Source organism: Salvia splendens, chromosome 14 (genome assembly GCF_004379255.2).
Source record: "Salvia splendens isolate huo1 chromosome 14, SspV2, whole genome shotgun sequence".
NCBI lineage: Eukaryota > Viridiplantae > Streptophyta > Magnoliopsida > Lamiales > Lamiaceae > Salvia > Salvia splendens.
The window spans coordinates 27,430,043-27,444,189 of NC_056045.1; the positions used below are offsets into that span (position 1 = coordinate 27,430,043).

The 14,147-nt window shown below is 38.0% G+C and overlaps 3 protein-coding genes across 3 annotated transcripts; 2 read left to right on the forward strand and 1 right to left on the reverse strand.

Moving 5' to 3' along the window:
- On the reverse strand, window positions 1-5,878 carry LOC121765914 (ATP-dependent DNA helicase DDM1-like). Its single transcript, XM_042162202.1, has 16 exons — window positions 5,742-5,878; window positions 5,502-5,581; window positions 4,868-5,116; window positions 4,703-4,792; window positions 4,207-4,553; window positions 3,924-4,113; window positions 3,631-3,806; window positions 2,529-2,598; window positions 2,256-2,445; window positions 1,842-1,940; window positions 1,670-1,764; window positions 1,470-1,589; window positions 1,008-1,127; window positions 798-896; window positions 572-679; window positions 1-495 (listed from the first exon to the last, which is right to left on the reverse strand). The coding sequence occupies exons 2-16, from the start codon at window positions 5,568-5,570 to the stop codon at window positions 259-261; spliced, it is 2,259 nt and encodes a 752-aa protein (XP_042018136.1). The 5' UTR covers window positions 5,571-5,581; window positions 5,742-5,878; the 3' UTR covers window positions 1-258.
- A 3,427-nt stretch (window positions 5,879-9,305) lies between these two features.
- LOC121764698 lies at window positions 9,306-9,927 on the forward strand. Its single transcript, XM_042160715.1, has one exon. The coding sequence runs from the start codon at window positions 9,367-9,369 to the stop codon at window positions 9,823-9,825; it is 459 nt and encodes a 152-aa protein (XP_042016649.1). The 5' UTR covers window positions 9,306-9,366; the 3' UTR covers window positions 9,826-9,927.
- Window positions 9,928-10,828: 901 nt separating this feature from the next.
- LOC121764443 (proline-rich receptor-like protein kinase PERK5) lies at window positions 10,829-13,837 on the forward strand. Its single transcript, XM_042160457.1, has 5 exons — window positions 10,829-12,047; window positions 12,373-12,459; window positions 12,544-12,614; window positions 13,031-13,107; window positions 13,175-13,837. The coding sequence occupies exons 1-5, from the start codon at window positions 10,829-10,831 to the stop codon at window positions 13,698-13,700; spliced, it is 1,980 nt and encodes a 659-aa protein (XP_042016391.1). The 3' UTR covers window positions 13,701-13,837.
- Window positions 13,838-14,147: the final 310 nt, after the last annotated feature.

Consider the following 14,147-nt stretch of genomic DNA (forward strand, 5'->3'; position numbering starts at 1 on the left):
TTATAAAACTGCTCCAGCATGAAATACCAGGAAAATTCAAGTCACAGAAAATAGCTTTAATCACCATTACAAAGCCATTTAACTGGGGATTTTAGTCCTAAATAGATCCTGGTTTACAAAAAACAATCAAGCAGAGAATGCTTTCCTCTCCAAATAATGACAAAAAATGAGAGGAAACCAATCCCTTCAAGAAATTAAGGCACAGGAGCAGAGCAGGATCTGGTTGATCCTCCAAAATGAGTGATAGACATAGTCAGGTCAGCTGTTAAGAGTGGAGAGCATTCCTCCGGTTGCAGTCGGGAGTATCACCTCCCAACCAGGTCCTTTAAGAGGATAAACATTTTGTTTTGCATCACCCTCCTCTTCCTCAGATGGCCCAGCAACCAGATCACTACGGTCCAGAACCTTCTCCAGATCTTCGTCGCTGATGTCAGTCTGAATCCATCGGTCCTCTTCATCCTCCACCTCACAAAGAAGGTCTAGCAACTCCTCTTCCTACAACAGAAATTATTAAACACCCTAACTGTATGCTATGGCTACCAACAAAAAGATCATTGCATGTAGCACCAACCTTAATGGTATCTGACCCGTCCTTACATCTTTCTTGTTTAAACTGTCCCTTGCCAATCACCACATGTTCGAGCCTCAATTTGCTGAAAGCTCTTTTCAGAATCCGACCCTGAAACGATAAATTTGTGTTTACATTATAGCGATAATAGAAAAAGGGGCATATTGCCAAGGTGGGTAGGGGGGTATGTATAGTGAGGTGCGAGAGCTAGAGTGAGTATCTGAGGCACCTCGATAGATTGGGCAGTCGCTAGCCTGTATACATGAACAGGTTTTGTTTGACCAATTCTGTGACACCGATCCATGGCCTGTAAATCTGCCTGAGGATTCTGCAAATCAATTGGAACTCACTCAATCAATCCTCAGAAAGAAATTTTGCATAACAGCACCAGGTCAGGCATGAGTGAATGTGAGATGAAAACTAGAGTCCAAGATGATACCCAATCACTATCGTATAAGATGCAGGTGTCAGCTGCTGTAAGATTAATACCCAACCCACCAGCTCGGGTACTGAGGAGAAAGATTCTATAGTCACTATCCACCTCATTGAATTCCTGAATCTGTTTGTGATTCACCAAAAAAATCAAAGCCAAGTTAATTGCAAACTCAGTCGATAAATGACCAGCTAATACTGAAAACATGAGCTCCAACAGTGTTCTTTTCGTCTATTAGTTGATACTCTTCCAAATTTGTTTGAAATTGATTTAACATATTAAACATCAACATTGAAGTCACCAACCACCATTATGTTTTGGTAGTAAATTGTTAAATAGTGTAAGCAAGCAGCAGCAAATGAACATATGAAACATAAAACTAAATTGTTAAAGGACAATGGACAGCAATTGTATAACAAGAAAAAGATGGAACACCACAAAATATGTCTCTCTATTTCATAGCTGTACCTGTCGTTTTCGTTCTGATAATTTAACACTACCATCAATCCTGCAAACTTCAAATCCCCTTTCACTAAAATAGTAATCCATTATGTCTAAGATCTTGGTCCACTGTGAGAATATCAAAACCTAAAAGCACAAAGAAAGTTAAATGAAAAACAAATAGATTATACACATTCAATCCATACAAAGAACAAGCTCTGACATACTTTGTGCTTTTGAGCAAAGAGCTTAGCCAACAGTCTATCCAATAATTTAAATTTTCCACACTGCTCCACAATCTGTTCCACGGGTGGGTAAAGATCTGCCAAACGGGATACTGAAAGGTGAATATCATTCATAATTGACATGACAAGAAATTTTAGGTGGAAGAAAACATACAGGAACCATCAAAGGTGGACTCCAAAAGGTCAGGGTGGTTGCAGTTCTTCCTTAGTTGAACCATCAGATTATTGAGCTTTCCTTTGAAACCATGTGTAGCTGCAAATGCTAACAAAGTGAGCAGGTTGCTAACTATCAATAGATTCAAAAATATTAGCAAGTAAAATCATGCAAGAATAGGACACACATATAGAAGTATCTAGACTCTGTTTGAGTAAACATAGTGCAATGAAGCATGGATGTATATAAAGGCATAGAAATAAGAAGAAATCCAACTTCAGTTTACTCTTTAAAACCAACAAGAGACCACGTTACCCCACACAAAACCACAAAATGTGTATATATGTACATAAAGATGCACTGCCATCTATGTTTTTCAAAACCTGCTGTGAGCCAGATGGAATGTAGTTTTACCATCACATGATTTCTCTAAGATGTGACCCTCCAGTGTTTTGTTAACAAGATGATCTTGGAAGGTCTTCTGATAATCAGTCATTGTTGCATACAAGAGAATTTCTTTCTTCCGAGGGAGCATTAGCTCAACATCAGACTTCATTCTGCGAAGCAGAAATGGACGCAAAATTGCATGGAGTTTGGCCACTACCTGCAGATATATGAATTGACAAATTAAAACAAAATAAGGATCAAACAGGAAATCGTCTGAGGTAGCAATCATTTAAAGCATACCTGAGCCCTTCTTTTCTCTTCCATCTCTTCCTTGATAGCTTCACTAGTGCACCTCCCTGAGAAGTCGAACCTGGGATACACATAACAAGTAAGACATAAAGAAAGAAATGGAATTTATGTGATTAGTCAAACGTGGTTGTTCACAAGTAAAAATTCACAATCTGATATATATTATGGTCATGAAATATAATACCACTGATATATACTCCCTCTGTCTACCATGACTGCAGCATTGAAGATCACACAGGTATTAATAAAATGTTGAATAGGTATTTGGTCAGTAGAGAAAGTGTCCCATCAATGGCAAATAATGGGTTATGATGGCAGGCCATGTGTAATTATTTTTGTAAATAAGTACTGTGAGAGTAGGGCTGGGAAAATATACCGAAATACCGTACCGAAAAAATACTGAAAATACCGAATTTTCGGTATACCGTACTTTTCGGTACGGTATCATACCGTACCGACAGTTTTAGTTACGGTAAAGATATGCATTTTGTATATACCGCGGTATACCGCGTTATACCGCAATTGCGGTATATGCCGCAAATAACACGGTATACCGCAGTTGCGGTATATACCGGAAATCACGGTATACCGCATATTGTGGTATACCGAAATCACGGTACGGTATACCGACAAAAGCGGTACGGTAACGATATCTAAATTTTGGTATACTGTACGGTAAAGGTATGATTTTTGGTCATACCGCACGGTACGGTACGGTATGGCCATTTCGGCCCGGTATACCGTACCGTTCTAACCCTATGTGAGAGTATATTATAAGTGGTGTTCAAAATAAAAAGGTTGCAACCTTTGTGGAAGCCTTATAAGGCAATTGTCGGACACTCATGGTGTCTTGGTAAACGGAGAGAGTCGCCATTTAACAACAGGGTTTAAAGCATAAATTTTTTTTAAGAGAAATGTGCATTGTCCAAAATTCAAAACATATCATCACCCCTTAATATTTGACACAATTTCTAAGTTCTTACCACACAAAGATGAGGTCAACTGTAAAAATAGTTTTAAGCACTTCATAGAAAAGGTATTCAAGTAATCTTATTATTAATCAACAACTACCAGCTAACAAAAAGTTACTTACCATGATTCAAACTCCTCATGGGATGAAAATATATCAGGAAGAATAAAATTCAACAGCGACCAGAGCTCTGCCAAGTTGTTTTGCAGTGGTGTGCCAGTCAAAAGAAGCTTATTCTCAACAGGCAAGAGTTTCAATTCCCTTAGTAACTTACACTTTGAGTTTTTCAACCTATGCCCCTTCAAGAATCAAAATATATCTCAGAACGAATCATGCAACACATCAATATTTTTATAACTTCAAGAACTAACTCCTGGTTTAAAAAAACAAAATAATGTCACAAAAATGGCATATACCTCATCAACAACAATGTATTTCCAGCTGTAATGTCTCAATACTCGTCTTGCATCAAACATTACAATTTCATAAGAGGTAATGACAATAGGGAACTTGGGACCCATAGTTCTAGGCATATGCTTCCTTGCAATTTCATATCTCTCATTCTTATCACCATGGTAAATGATTGCATTCACTGAGGGTAGAAACCTAACAAATTCAACAAACCATGTATATTACATTAACATCATGAGAAAAAATAAGAATAGTCAATCATCACATGTAGAAGGAATAATCGCATACCTCTCGATCTCATTCAACCAATTTGATAGAGTTGAGAGAGGAGCAATAATCAAGTAAGGACCATGCAATCCATTCCCTTTGAGGTGACCAAGAAACGCAAGGGTTTGAATTGTTTTACCGAGACCCATTTGATCTGCGAGGATCCCATTTAATCCATTTTGCCACAATGAGATCATCCATTTTACGCCTTTAAGTTGATACGTTTTCAACTTTCCACCAGTCAACAAAGGTACCAATTCTTCCTGCTCTTTCTCATCTCTCTCTGCATCTGCAAGGGTTGAATCTTCAGCAGAACAACCATCTTTACCTCTTGTAAGCATAGCTGCAACTGCTCTCTTTGCTTTCCTCTACAAAATTACAGGAGTTGTTTTGCATTAGGATGTGGCTTGTAAGTGACAAAATCAAAATGATAGCAAGACCAATTACATATGAATAAAATATGACAGTTTAAATAGACATAAGACTGAAGAACTCAGGGTATGGTGGGGAAATGTACATTATTATAATTTGCACCAGCCTTTCTTTTAGTACCACGGCCTCTCGTTCCTCCTTTGACAACAGTTTTCTCATCATCATCCAGCCCATTCTAACATATCGCAATACAAACTATGTTAGCGGAGGTACCTTAACAAATCGAAAAAAATCAGCATGATAAGGAAACCTTTGTAATATCATCCATTTTCTCCAGTAGAAACTCCGAGTAAAGCTGGGTCTGAGTCAAAAGCTCATCCAATTTCGTGAACTGGGTGTCATTTAGACTAGCTCCTTCTATAGGTTTCTGCTCTTCTTCTTTAAGCCTCTCTTCCAGCAGCTTTTCCTCCTCCTCCTCCATGGCTTTTGAAATAAGTGGATGACATCCTTCCTTGACATCGTCCACCTCCCCTTTGACACCTGAATTCCCTTTGCAATCCTTTAAATTAAAATATGATAAAAGAATCAGTGTCATTATTGGCAATCGCAAGCGCAAGGGATTCTAAAGCGTGGCACAAAAGAATAAGTCACTCCCCGTGGAGCAACCAGTTCTACAGCAAAAGCAAGTAATAATAATAATAGAGTAAAAGAACAGTTTGTGATAAATCAATTTTCCTACATTCTCCGATCAATTAGGCTAACTTGGTGCAAAAGGGGAAATGGAGTTGAGGTAGCTAGAAGAACAATTTTGAAATATATTACCCTAAGGTAGCATCGTATTTCCATCCCAACAAACCACAGCACAGCGTCAAAAATCAGCTCAACGAATCAAAAATTAGTAAACAAGCATGTCTGAAGTATACTCGAAATGTGAATGAAAATACCTCATCTTCAAGAACAGAGGTAGGAGAATCTGCGGCAGTATCGCTCTCCACTTCGTCCTCGGCCGCCATTTCTCACAATCCTAAGTCATTGAAAACAACAATATCAAGTCAGAAAGTGTAAAAAACACAAGGCAAAAAGAAAAACCCCTTTTTAACTTCATATTGCACAACATATGAGAAAACACAAATAAAATCCCCAAATATTAACAAAAGCCCTACACAAACATTGCAACTGCTTACTCAGTATATGAAAATGAATGCAAATCAATTTCAAATTAGCTTCTCTCTCTGACACTCTCTCTGTCGATCTCTCTCAAGGGAGGAAGAGACCAGAAAGAATGGAGAGAGGCAAAAAAGAAACACAGAATTTGGATTCAATAAAGGTGTGCACAGTTATTTATTTCAACAAGGTGACTGCCTATTGTCTGCAGACGCGATGGGCGGGAAAATAACCTATTGGAATTTTGCCCTTACAAATTCCGCTTTATTTCTAAAAAGCCACTCCTTCGCCACTTTTCCAAAAACACCTTTTCATAATTAATTTATTTGTTCATCATCTAATTTTTTGGTGAAATATACTTCAGATATCTCATACTATATAATATAACGATCTTATTATTCATAAAAATAATGTATGATGCCAAACGCCAATTACAACAATTATATATAATTTAAAAAACTATAAAACGAATTAATGACATGTTTTAACTTCTATACATATGTAACATATCAATTTGGTTATTCCTTGACCAGGATATTAAAGAAGTGGGGATTATGTATAAAGAAATTGGATATTGGGATCATCTTTCGTGAAAACTGGTTTAATTTAATTGATATTAGTATGGCTTTTTTTATTTTATACTCCTATTTCCTACTACTATCATAATTATGTAAAATGTACATCATTTATATTACGTGTGAAGCATGATACTGGCTTGTTGATTTTGATTCTAGAGGTTTGGTATAAGAATATCACAAAACTTATAAAATTAGATAAAAATAGTAAAGTTAAGATTTATTCGCAATTATTCAATATTTAGAAAAAAAAATTGGTGAAATTGTACATGGCAACCATAGAACTATATGTTTGTGTCAATGACGATAAGTTGAACTATGTTGGCTATTCAAGAATAAAACAAAGTCATTTAGCTGAAAATATTTTAATATATTTCATGTAAGTGACCAGAATTTTTCGCCATAAATAATTATAAACAAATCAAAATATAATGGTTTTCTCGACTAATTTTTAAAGTTGTAGGAACTACAATGTACTATAATTTGACCAAATTTTATAGTTTTTAGTCATTTTTGCCTAAAAAATTGAATCTTGGGATAATTTTTTAGGCCACAATCAGTCTTATCAATCGCCCAAATTTATATTTTTCTTCATTAGCAAATAACTATTCCATTTGTATTTTACTAAGTATTTTTTTTACTTTATTTCACTCGCATTTTATTTATAGAGTGAATTACGCAAAAGATCTTTGAATTACGCGTTTCGCACGTAAACAGTCCTTAAACTTTAAAAATATCATGGGTAATCCTTGAAATAAGGTGTAATCATATTCATGATACATTTTCACTATTCATCACAAATTAGCACCAAAAATGCCCAAAGGTATGGAGGGTATTTTTGGACTTTTATAGATATTGGATATGATATTTTCATGAGTGAACTGCACAAAAGGTCCCTAACTTTTCGCCTTGTAACAGCAGAGACCTATAACATTTAAAAATCTCATCACGGGCATCTAACAAATTATATAATCACAAACCGGGTTTTTTCGGACCATAACACCCTCAGGGCTTGAAAGGCCAAACTCGACCTTTTGTGACGCCGCCACTGCATCCCACCTGCTGCATGTACTGTGGATGAGATGTCAATCCTAATTGATGTGACAGAAACATCATGTCTTTTGTCCTCTCTCTTCTCTTCTCACAGTGATAATGAAGGAGGACAGAAATAGAATAAAAAATGTCTTATTCTTGTATTTCCCTGATAAGCATGTTCTCGTTTTGGCACACTCTCTATCTTCTTGCGACCTGAATTTCTTGATTTATGGTAAAATTTTATATTTTATATTGATTCTGCATGCTTTACCAGCTTTACCATACATGACACCGTCATGGCAAATATATTAAATTCATAAAATGTTATTTTGTCTAATTAAATAATGTGATCGAAGTGTAGTAGTTCAAAATTTAATTGATGGTGATATTCTTCTCAAACTGTTTTGATGATTTGATGTTTTAACATGCAAGAATTTTCGGCCACCATATGACTATCAATTTCACTTTGATTAGTATTACTTTTATTTATAGGTCAGAAGTCTAATATGGGGTATTTGACACAGTATAATCTACAGATGGACATTAATCACATTTAATTTAATACCACTATGTAAAATGAACTTGTCTAACGTAAACTTTCAATATGTATAATTTTTAGGCGGTAGCAATAAATTAAGTTTTATGTGACAATTTTGCATGTGATTGTGATTTGTTTGTGTATTTATAATGCGATCATTTTCATAAATGAATGTTGGTCCATGTAGCACAATCATATTATTAAAATGGGCAAAAATATATATTATCGAATCAATATTGTAATTTTTTTTACTATTAACACGCGTTTAATAAGACATAATTAACGAATCAAAGATTTTGTTCTCTTTTTACTAAATAATAATTGCTCCATAATGAGGAAAATAGGGATTCGAGATGCATGTTTAAATATTACTCCTACTAGTTTATCTCTATATTTTCTATCCAAATAAAGATAAACATACATAAATTATAGGTACATAATCGACCAATTTTATTTAACCATTTATATTATTTCCTTGTTAGTTACTCCTATTACATTTTTAAATATATTAAAAAATTGGTTTTATATAATTTAATCTATAGATGGACATTAATCACATTTAATTTAATACTACTATGTAAAATGAACTTGTCTAACGTAAACTTTCAATATGTACAATGAACTCGTCTAACGTAGTAATATTTAAATTGTTGGATGTATAAAAATTTAAAAAGTAACGCAGCTGGATTATTATATATGTGTATATTTTCTAAAATATAGTAAAATCCATATAGTGTCTCAAATAGCTTAAAAGTCAAAAGTGTATTTAATTATTATTTGAGGAATACAATCTAGTCAAGTATGTTCAGCCTTGAGTTGACAACGGTGCAGACTTGTGCAGCGTATGCCTGCAGAAATGCAGGTTTCGTAGGTAAAGAGACTAAACTGTGCTTCAGCCCATTTGGGCATTTTCGTCCGGAAAATGGCAAAAAAAACAAGGTTTGTGATTATATATTTTGTTAGATATCTGTGATGACGTTTTTAAATGTTAGAGGTCTCTGCTGTTACAAGGTGAAAAGTTAGGGACCTTTTGTGCAGTTCACTATATTTTCATTTATCTCTCTCTAGTATTGGATATAATATTTTTCTTATAATTTGAGTGTCTGAAATAATATTTTTCATTTCATTTTTAATCACTTTATGTTAAATCATCTTTCTCTCTCTCTCTAAAACTTTTAAAAAATAAAAAATACAATATAATTCTTAAATATATTAATTATAAAAGTTAAATTATAAATATAATTATCAAAAACAACTTTTAACTAAATTTAATTATTATGTAAAAGTATGACTAACTTTTACTAAACTTATTCTATCTATTGTTTTATAGTACTATTTACATTTCTAAAATCTGGACCCAAATTAAAGACTTTTATTGGCGAGGAAGTATAAAATGCTGAAATTATGTGGTTTACGTTTAACAACCGTTTCCTTGGATAGCCTAACGATAAGAAAACTCAATCAATAAAGCTCAAGCTCAGCAGTAAATCCACTCCAATGGCGGTGCTACACACCTCTTGCCATCCGTATCCAATCAGCCGCCGTAAATTCACCAAACTCAGGAGGCTGCCGGTGCTCAAAGTGCGGGCAATGGCCAAGGAGAGCGGCGCCGCTGAGGCAGCCGCCATCGTGGGCGGACTAGTGCCGACGCCGGTGATCGGTTGGTCCCTCTACACCCTCAAGACCACCGGATGCGGGCTTCCTCCCGGGCCGGCGGGCTCTATAGGCGCGCTGGAGGGAGTGAGCTACCTGGTGGTGGTGGGCATTGTGGCGTGGTCGCTCTACACCAAGACCAAGACGGGCTCGGGCCTTCCCAACGGGCCTTTTGGCCTCTTGGGGGCTGTTGAGGGCCTCTCGTATCTCTCCTTGTTGGCTATTGTTGTTGTGTTTGGGCTGCAATTCGTTGAGCAAGGATCCATTCCCGGCCCGCTTCCTAGTGATCAATGTTTTGGTTAATCATTAATTACTAAATCTTGTGTTTCTTTCTCCCATTTGTCATTCATTATTTTAGTAGGATATTGTGTATATACTAGTGCATTTGCTTCTTATTTGGATCAATCTAAAGCATTGAATTGAAGTTTGTTTGGAAGTCATATTGGAAAGGTTTCTATTATTGTAGTATTGTGTTAGGTGTCTTCTATCACGTCAAACTCATTGTAGAGTTCAAATCTACTTTTACAAAGAAAACAAATTATCTATCCAATAGATATAGTCATTTCTTAATGGTATATTCAGGTGTGATCAAGGTTGATCGATCCCACGGTCAACCTATTAAAGCCAAAATATTTCATTATACGGAGTATTTAGTTTTTTAAGCTATCCTCAATGATCTTTAGTAGTGATGATCGTTGTACCGCCTCTATCTTATGATATCAATGAAGACCTTTTTTATTGCGTTCGACATCATGATTTTGTATCCACTATTGCTTAAAGGAATGCAAAATTTAATCTATTGGAGTAGCAAAGCAATAAACTCGGCAAACTAACAAATTACATGAGATTTTATTTTTGTTATATGCGGGAACATTTTTATGTTATCCACTTATCTAGTTTTGACTAGATAAGTCGTGATATATTTTGATAACTACAAAATAGGCAACTAATTACCTCCAATCATGAAAGAGAAAAGATAGATAAAGGCTGTTTTATAGGAAGGCAAACAAATGAGGCAACCCCTTGTAAGATAGCAACTAACTCAATTTGCCATATTTTCTCTGTCTTGCCTTTGAAGACGTTCAACCTATCTTCCGAAGCCAAAAACCAAAAGGAGAGATAGAGACAGAGCACAATCAAATTCAATCATCCCAAGAAACTAGGGACTCCATTCAATTTCATGATCACCATCAAGATTGAAGAAAAAAATCATTAGTTTTTGGCTATTACAGAAACACAACGAATTCATGTATGTGATCATCTTGCAATGATCAATGAAGGTGGAGTTTCTTAATTAAATAGCATTATGTCGTCGTCTTCATCGTCATCGGAGGCTACTCCCCCATCATCTTCATCTTCAACGGACTCTCCACCCTCTCCTCCTGCAACAACGCCTCCATCAGATTCCACGCCGCCGCCCTCTCCTCCCACATCAACACCGCCTCCGCCCTCCCCAACATCAACTCCACCCCCGCCCTCTCCTCCAACATCAACGCCGCCTCCACCTTCACCCCCAACAAGCACCCCTCCCCCTCCTCCTCCCACCCAATCCCCTCCAACCTCGCCGCCTCCATCACCACCAACATCTTCCCCTCCGCCCCCCGCCTCTTCATCCCCTCCCCCTTCCCCTCCCTCCCCCGCAAAATCCGAATCTCCCCCATCATCAGAATCTCCTCCTTCGCCGGCATCCTCCACTACTCCAACACCGTCTCTTCCATCAAACCCAACCCCAGCCACTCCCGCCCAAACTCTCCCTACACAAGGAGCCGCTGGTTCCTCACCCGTAATCCCTTCCCCCCATTCAAAACCTATCTCTCCAGAAATACCCTCTCTCTCTCCCAACCTCCCCCTACCTCGCTCAGCCGGTTCAACCGAAACTCTTCCGCCATCTTCCAAAGACTCTCAGAATGTTAATGGAGTTGTCGTCATCGGAGTTGTAGCCGGAGTAGGAGTAATCATTGTACTCCTCTCTATCATCTTCTGCCTCTTGTGTAAGAAGAAAAAAAGGAAATCTGATTATGTACCAAACGCCCAATACTACAACCAAGATCCGTCTCTGTGGCGCGGGCAGCAACAACCTATGGATCCGAACATGAAGCTCCACCCCGCGGGAAGCTTCATGGGAGGCGGGTGGGCCCCTGGCACGAGTGGTGAATTCAACTCGGGTTATAATAACTCAGGGCAACATGGTGCGATACAGTCGCAGAACGTGGGAGGTATGTACCAGTTTAGCTACGAGGAGCTTGCCAACGCCACCAATGGCTTCTCTCAGGTCAACGTGTTGGGCCAAGGCGGTTACGGCCTTGTTCACAAGGGTGTTTTGCCGGATGGGAGGATTGTCGCTGTGAAGAGCCTCAAGAGCGGGAGCGGGCAGGGCGAACGAGAATTCCAGGCGGAGGTTGAGATCATCAGCCGCGTCCACCACCGCCACCTTGTCTCTCTCGTCGGATACTCTGTTGCTAATGGCAACAAACTCCTCGTCTACGAGTTTGTTGCTAATAAGACGCTCGAGTTTCATCTTCATGGTTCTTTCTTGCATTTTCTCCACTTCTTCATTATGTACTTTAAGAGTTGTGATCAATTGAGAACTATCTTAAATTGAGAACTTATCAATTGACAACATAAAATATGTCAGTTGCTGACTTTCAATCCAACAGATATAGTTCATGCTGCCAACTAATATCAATTGACAGCTAATAGGGTTTCTGTCGCCAACTGATATGTCTTGTTGCTGCCAACTTCTCAAGTTTTCATTTTAAGATACTCCAGTTCTTAATTGATCACGATCTATACTTTGATGTTGTATCTTTGATCATATCAATATATGTATATGTGTATGTGTGGTTGCAGATAAAGGTGGAGCTGGGCTTGATTGGGGGACAAGGCTTCGTCTTGCAGTTGGCATGGCTAAGGGGCTTGCTTATCTCCATGAAGATTGTGTGATTCTTCTTCCTCTTTGGTTTATCTTTTCTTGTCTACATATGTTCACTGATCTTGGTATTTTGATTATTGTGATTGTAGGTAGCCCGCGGATCATCCATCGTGATATCAAAGCTGCGAACATTCTTATTGACAACAACTTTGAAGCAATGGTACTCATTATCATTATCATCATCATCGTCATAATCATCATCATCATCATATACTATATACATATGTGGGAAAATCACGTAAAGAACATGAAATTTGTCCAAATCTAATCCTTCCCGCAACTTTCAATATCATTTGGAAGAAGTGTTTATTCGTACAGTTACTATAACGTTGTTTTCTTTATGAATATATGTCATTATTCACGTGATTTCTCTGTTGGCATATTAAATACAATCTTGCTAAAAACTTTGTCGCGTGGTATTTGCGAGAAACTTTAAATTTCATTATTTCATTGACTATTCGCTGAAGTTATGAGACCGGCCAGAATGTGATCAGATTTCATGTTTTTATCGAGAAATTTGGCGTGTATATATCCTCTCTATGCAAGTACTATTCATGATGGTGTGGGTTTTTGCAGGTGGCTGATTTCGGTTTGGCTAAACTCACTACCGATAACCACACTCATGTCTCTACACGCGTGATGGGAACTTTTGGGTGAGCTATCTGATTCTTACAATCCTATAAACATAAGTATCATGACATTAAATATTTATGACTTCAGATACCTAGCGCCGGAATATGCTTCGAGCGGGAAGCTGTCGGAGAAATCCGACGTCTTCTCGTTCGGGGTAATGTTGTTGGAGATTATCACGGGCCGGAGACCCATCGATCTCACCAACATGATGGAAGATAGCTTAGTAGACTGGGCTCGGCCTCTTCTCAGCAAGGCACTCGAAGACGGAAACTTCGAAGAAGTGGTGGATCCGGGGCTTGAGGGTAGATTCGACCACAGCGAGCTCTCTCGCATGGCGGCATGCGCGGCGGCCAGCATACGCCATTCGGCGCGAAAGCGCCCTAAGATGAGCCAGATTGTGCGGGCCCTCGAGGGAGACTCGTCCCTCGATGACCTGAACGATGGGGTCAAGCCTGGCCAGAGCGGCGCGTTCAACCCTAATGGGGGCTCAGATGCGTACGACACGCGCGCGTACAATGCGGATATGATGAAGTTCAAGAAGATGGTCATGGCGTCGGAGGAGTTCACCAGCAGCGAATACGGCGGCGATTCCTCTGAGATGGAACGAAATTGATTTCGTGTCGTCGCACGTTTTCCCCTCGAATCAGACAAACTAGAGAAGGGAATCCCGTTGAGTTTATGTTCGTCCCGTTGCTAAAGGGAGCCGAACTTAAATCAGATTATGAACCATGAAAAGAAATGCTTGCTTAACTGATCACAAGAATACCGGTTATCATACATAATATCGGCCATTTACTCGTCTTTCCTTCCAATTTCGTCAAGTGGTCATGCTAGAGACATAAATTGTCTCGGATAATTATGAGAGTAATATTTGATCAGTTGTATTTAATGTAATTTTGCTGTGACTGATACCAATTCAAGCTATTTCATGAAGAAAATGTGATAATCCAACCAATTTTAATCACTGAATCATTTCATCTGAGCGTATTTCAATTTCTTAAACTAAGAAAAAGAAATTAAAATAATACTCCACTTTCAAACAAAATCAATATAAATATAT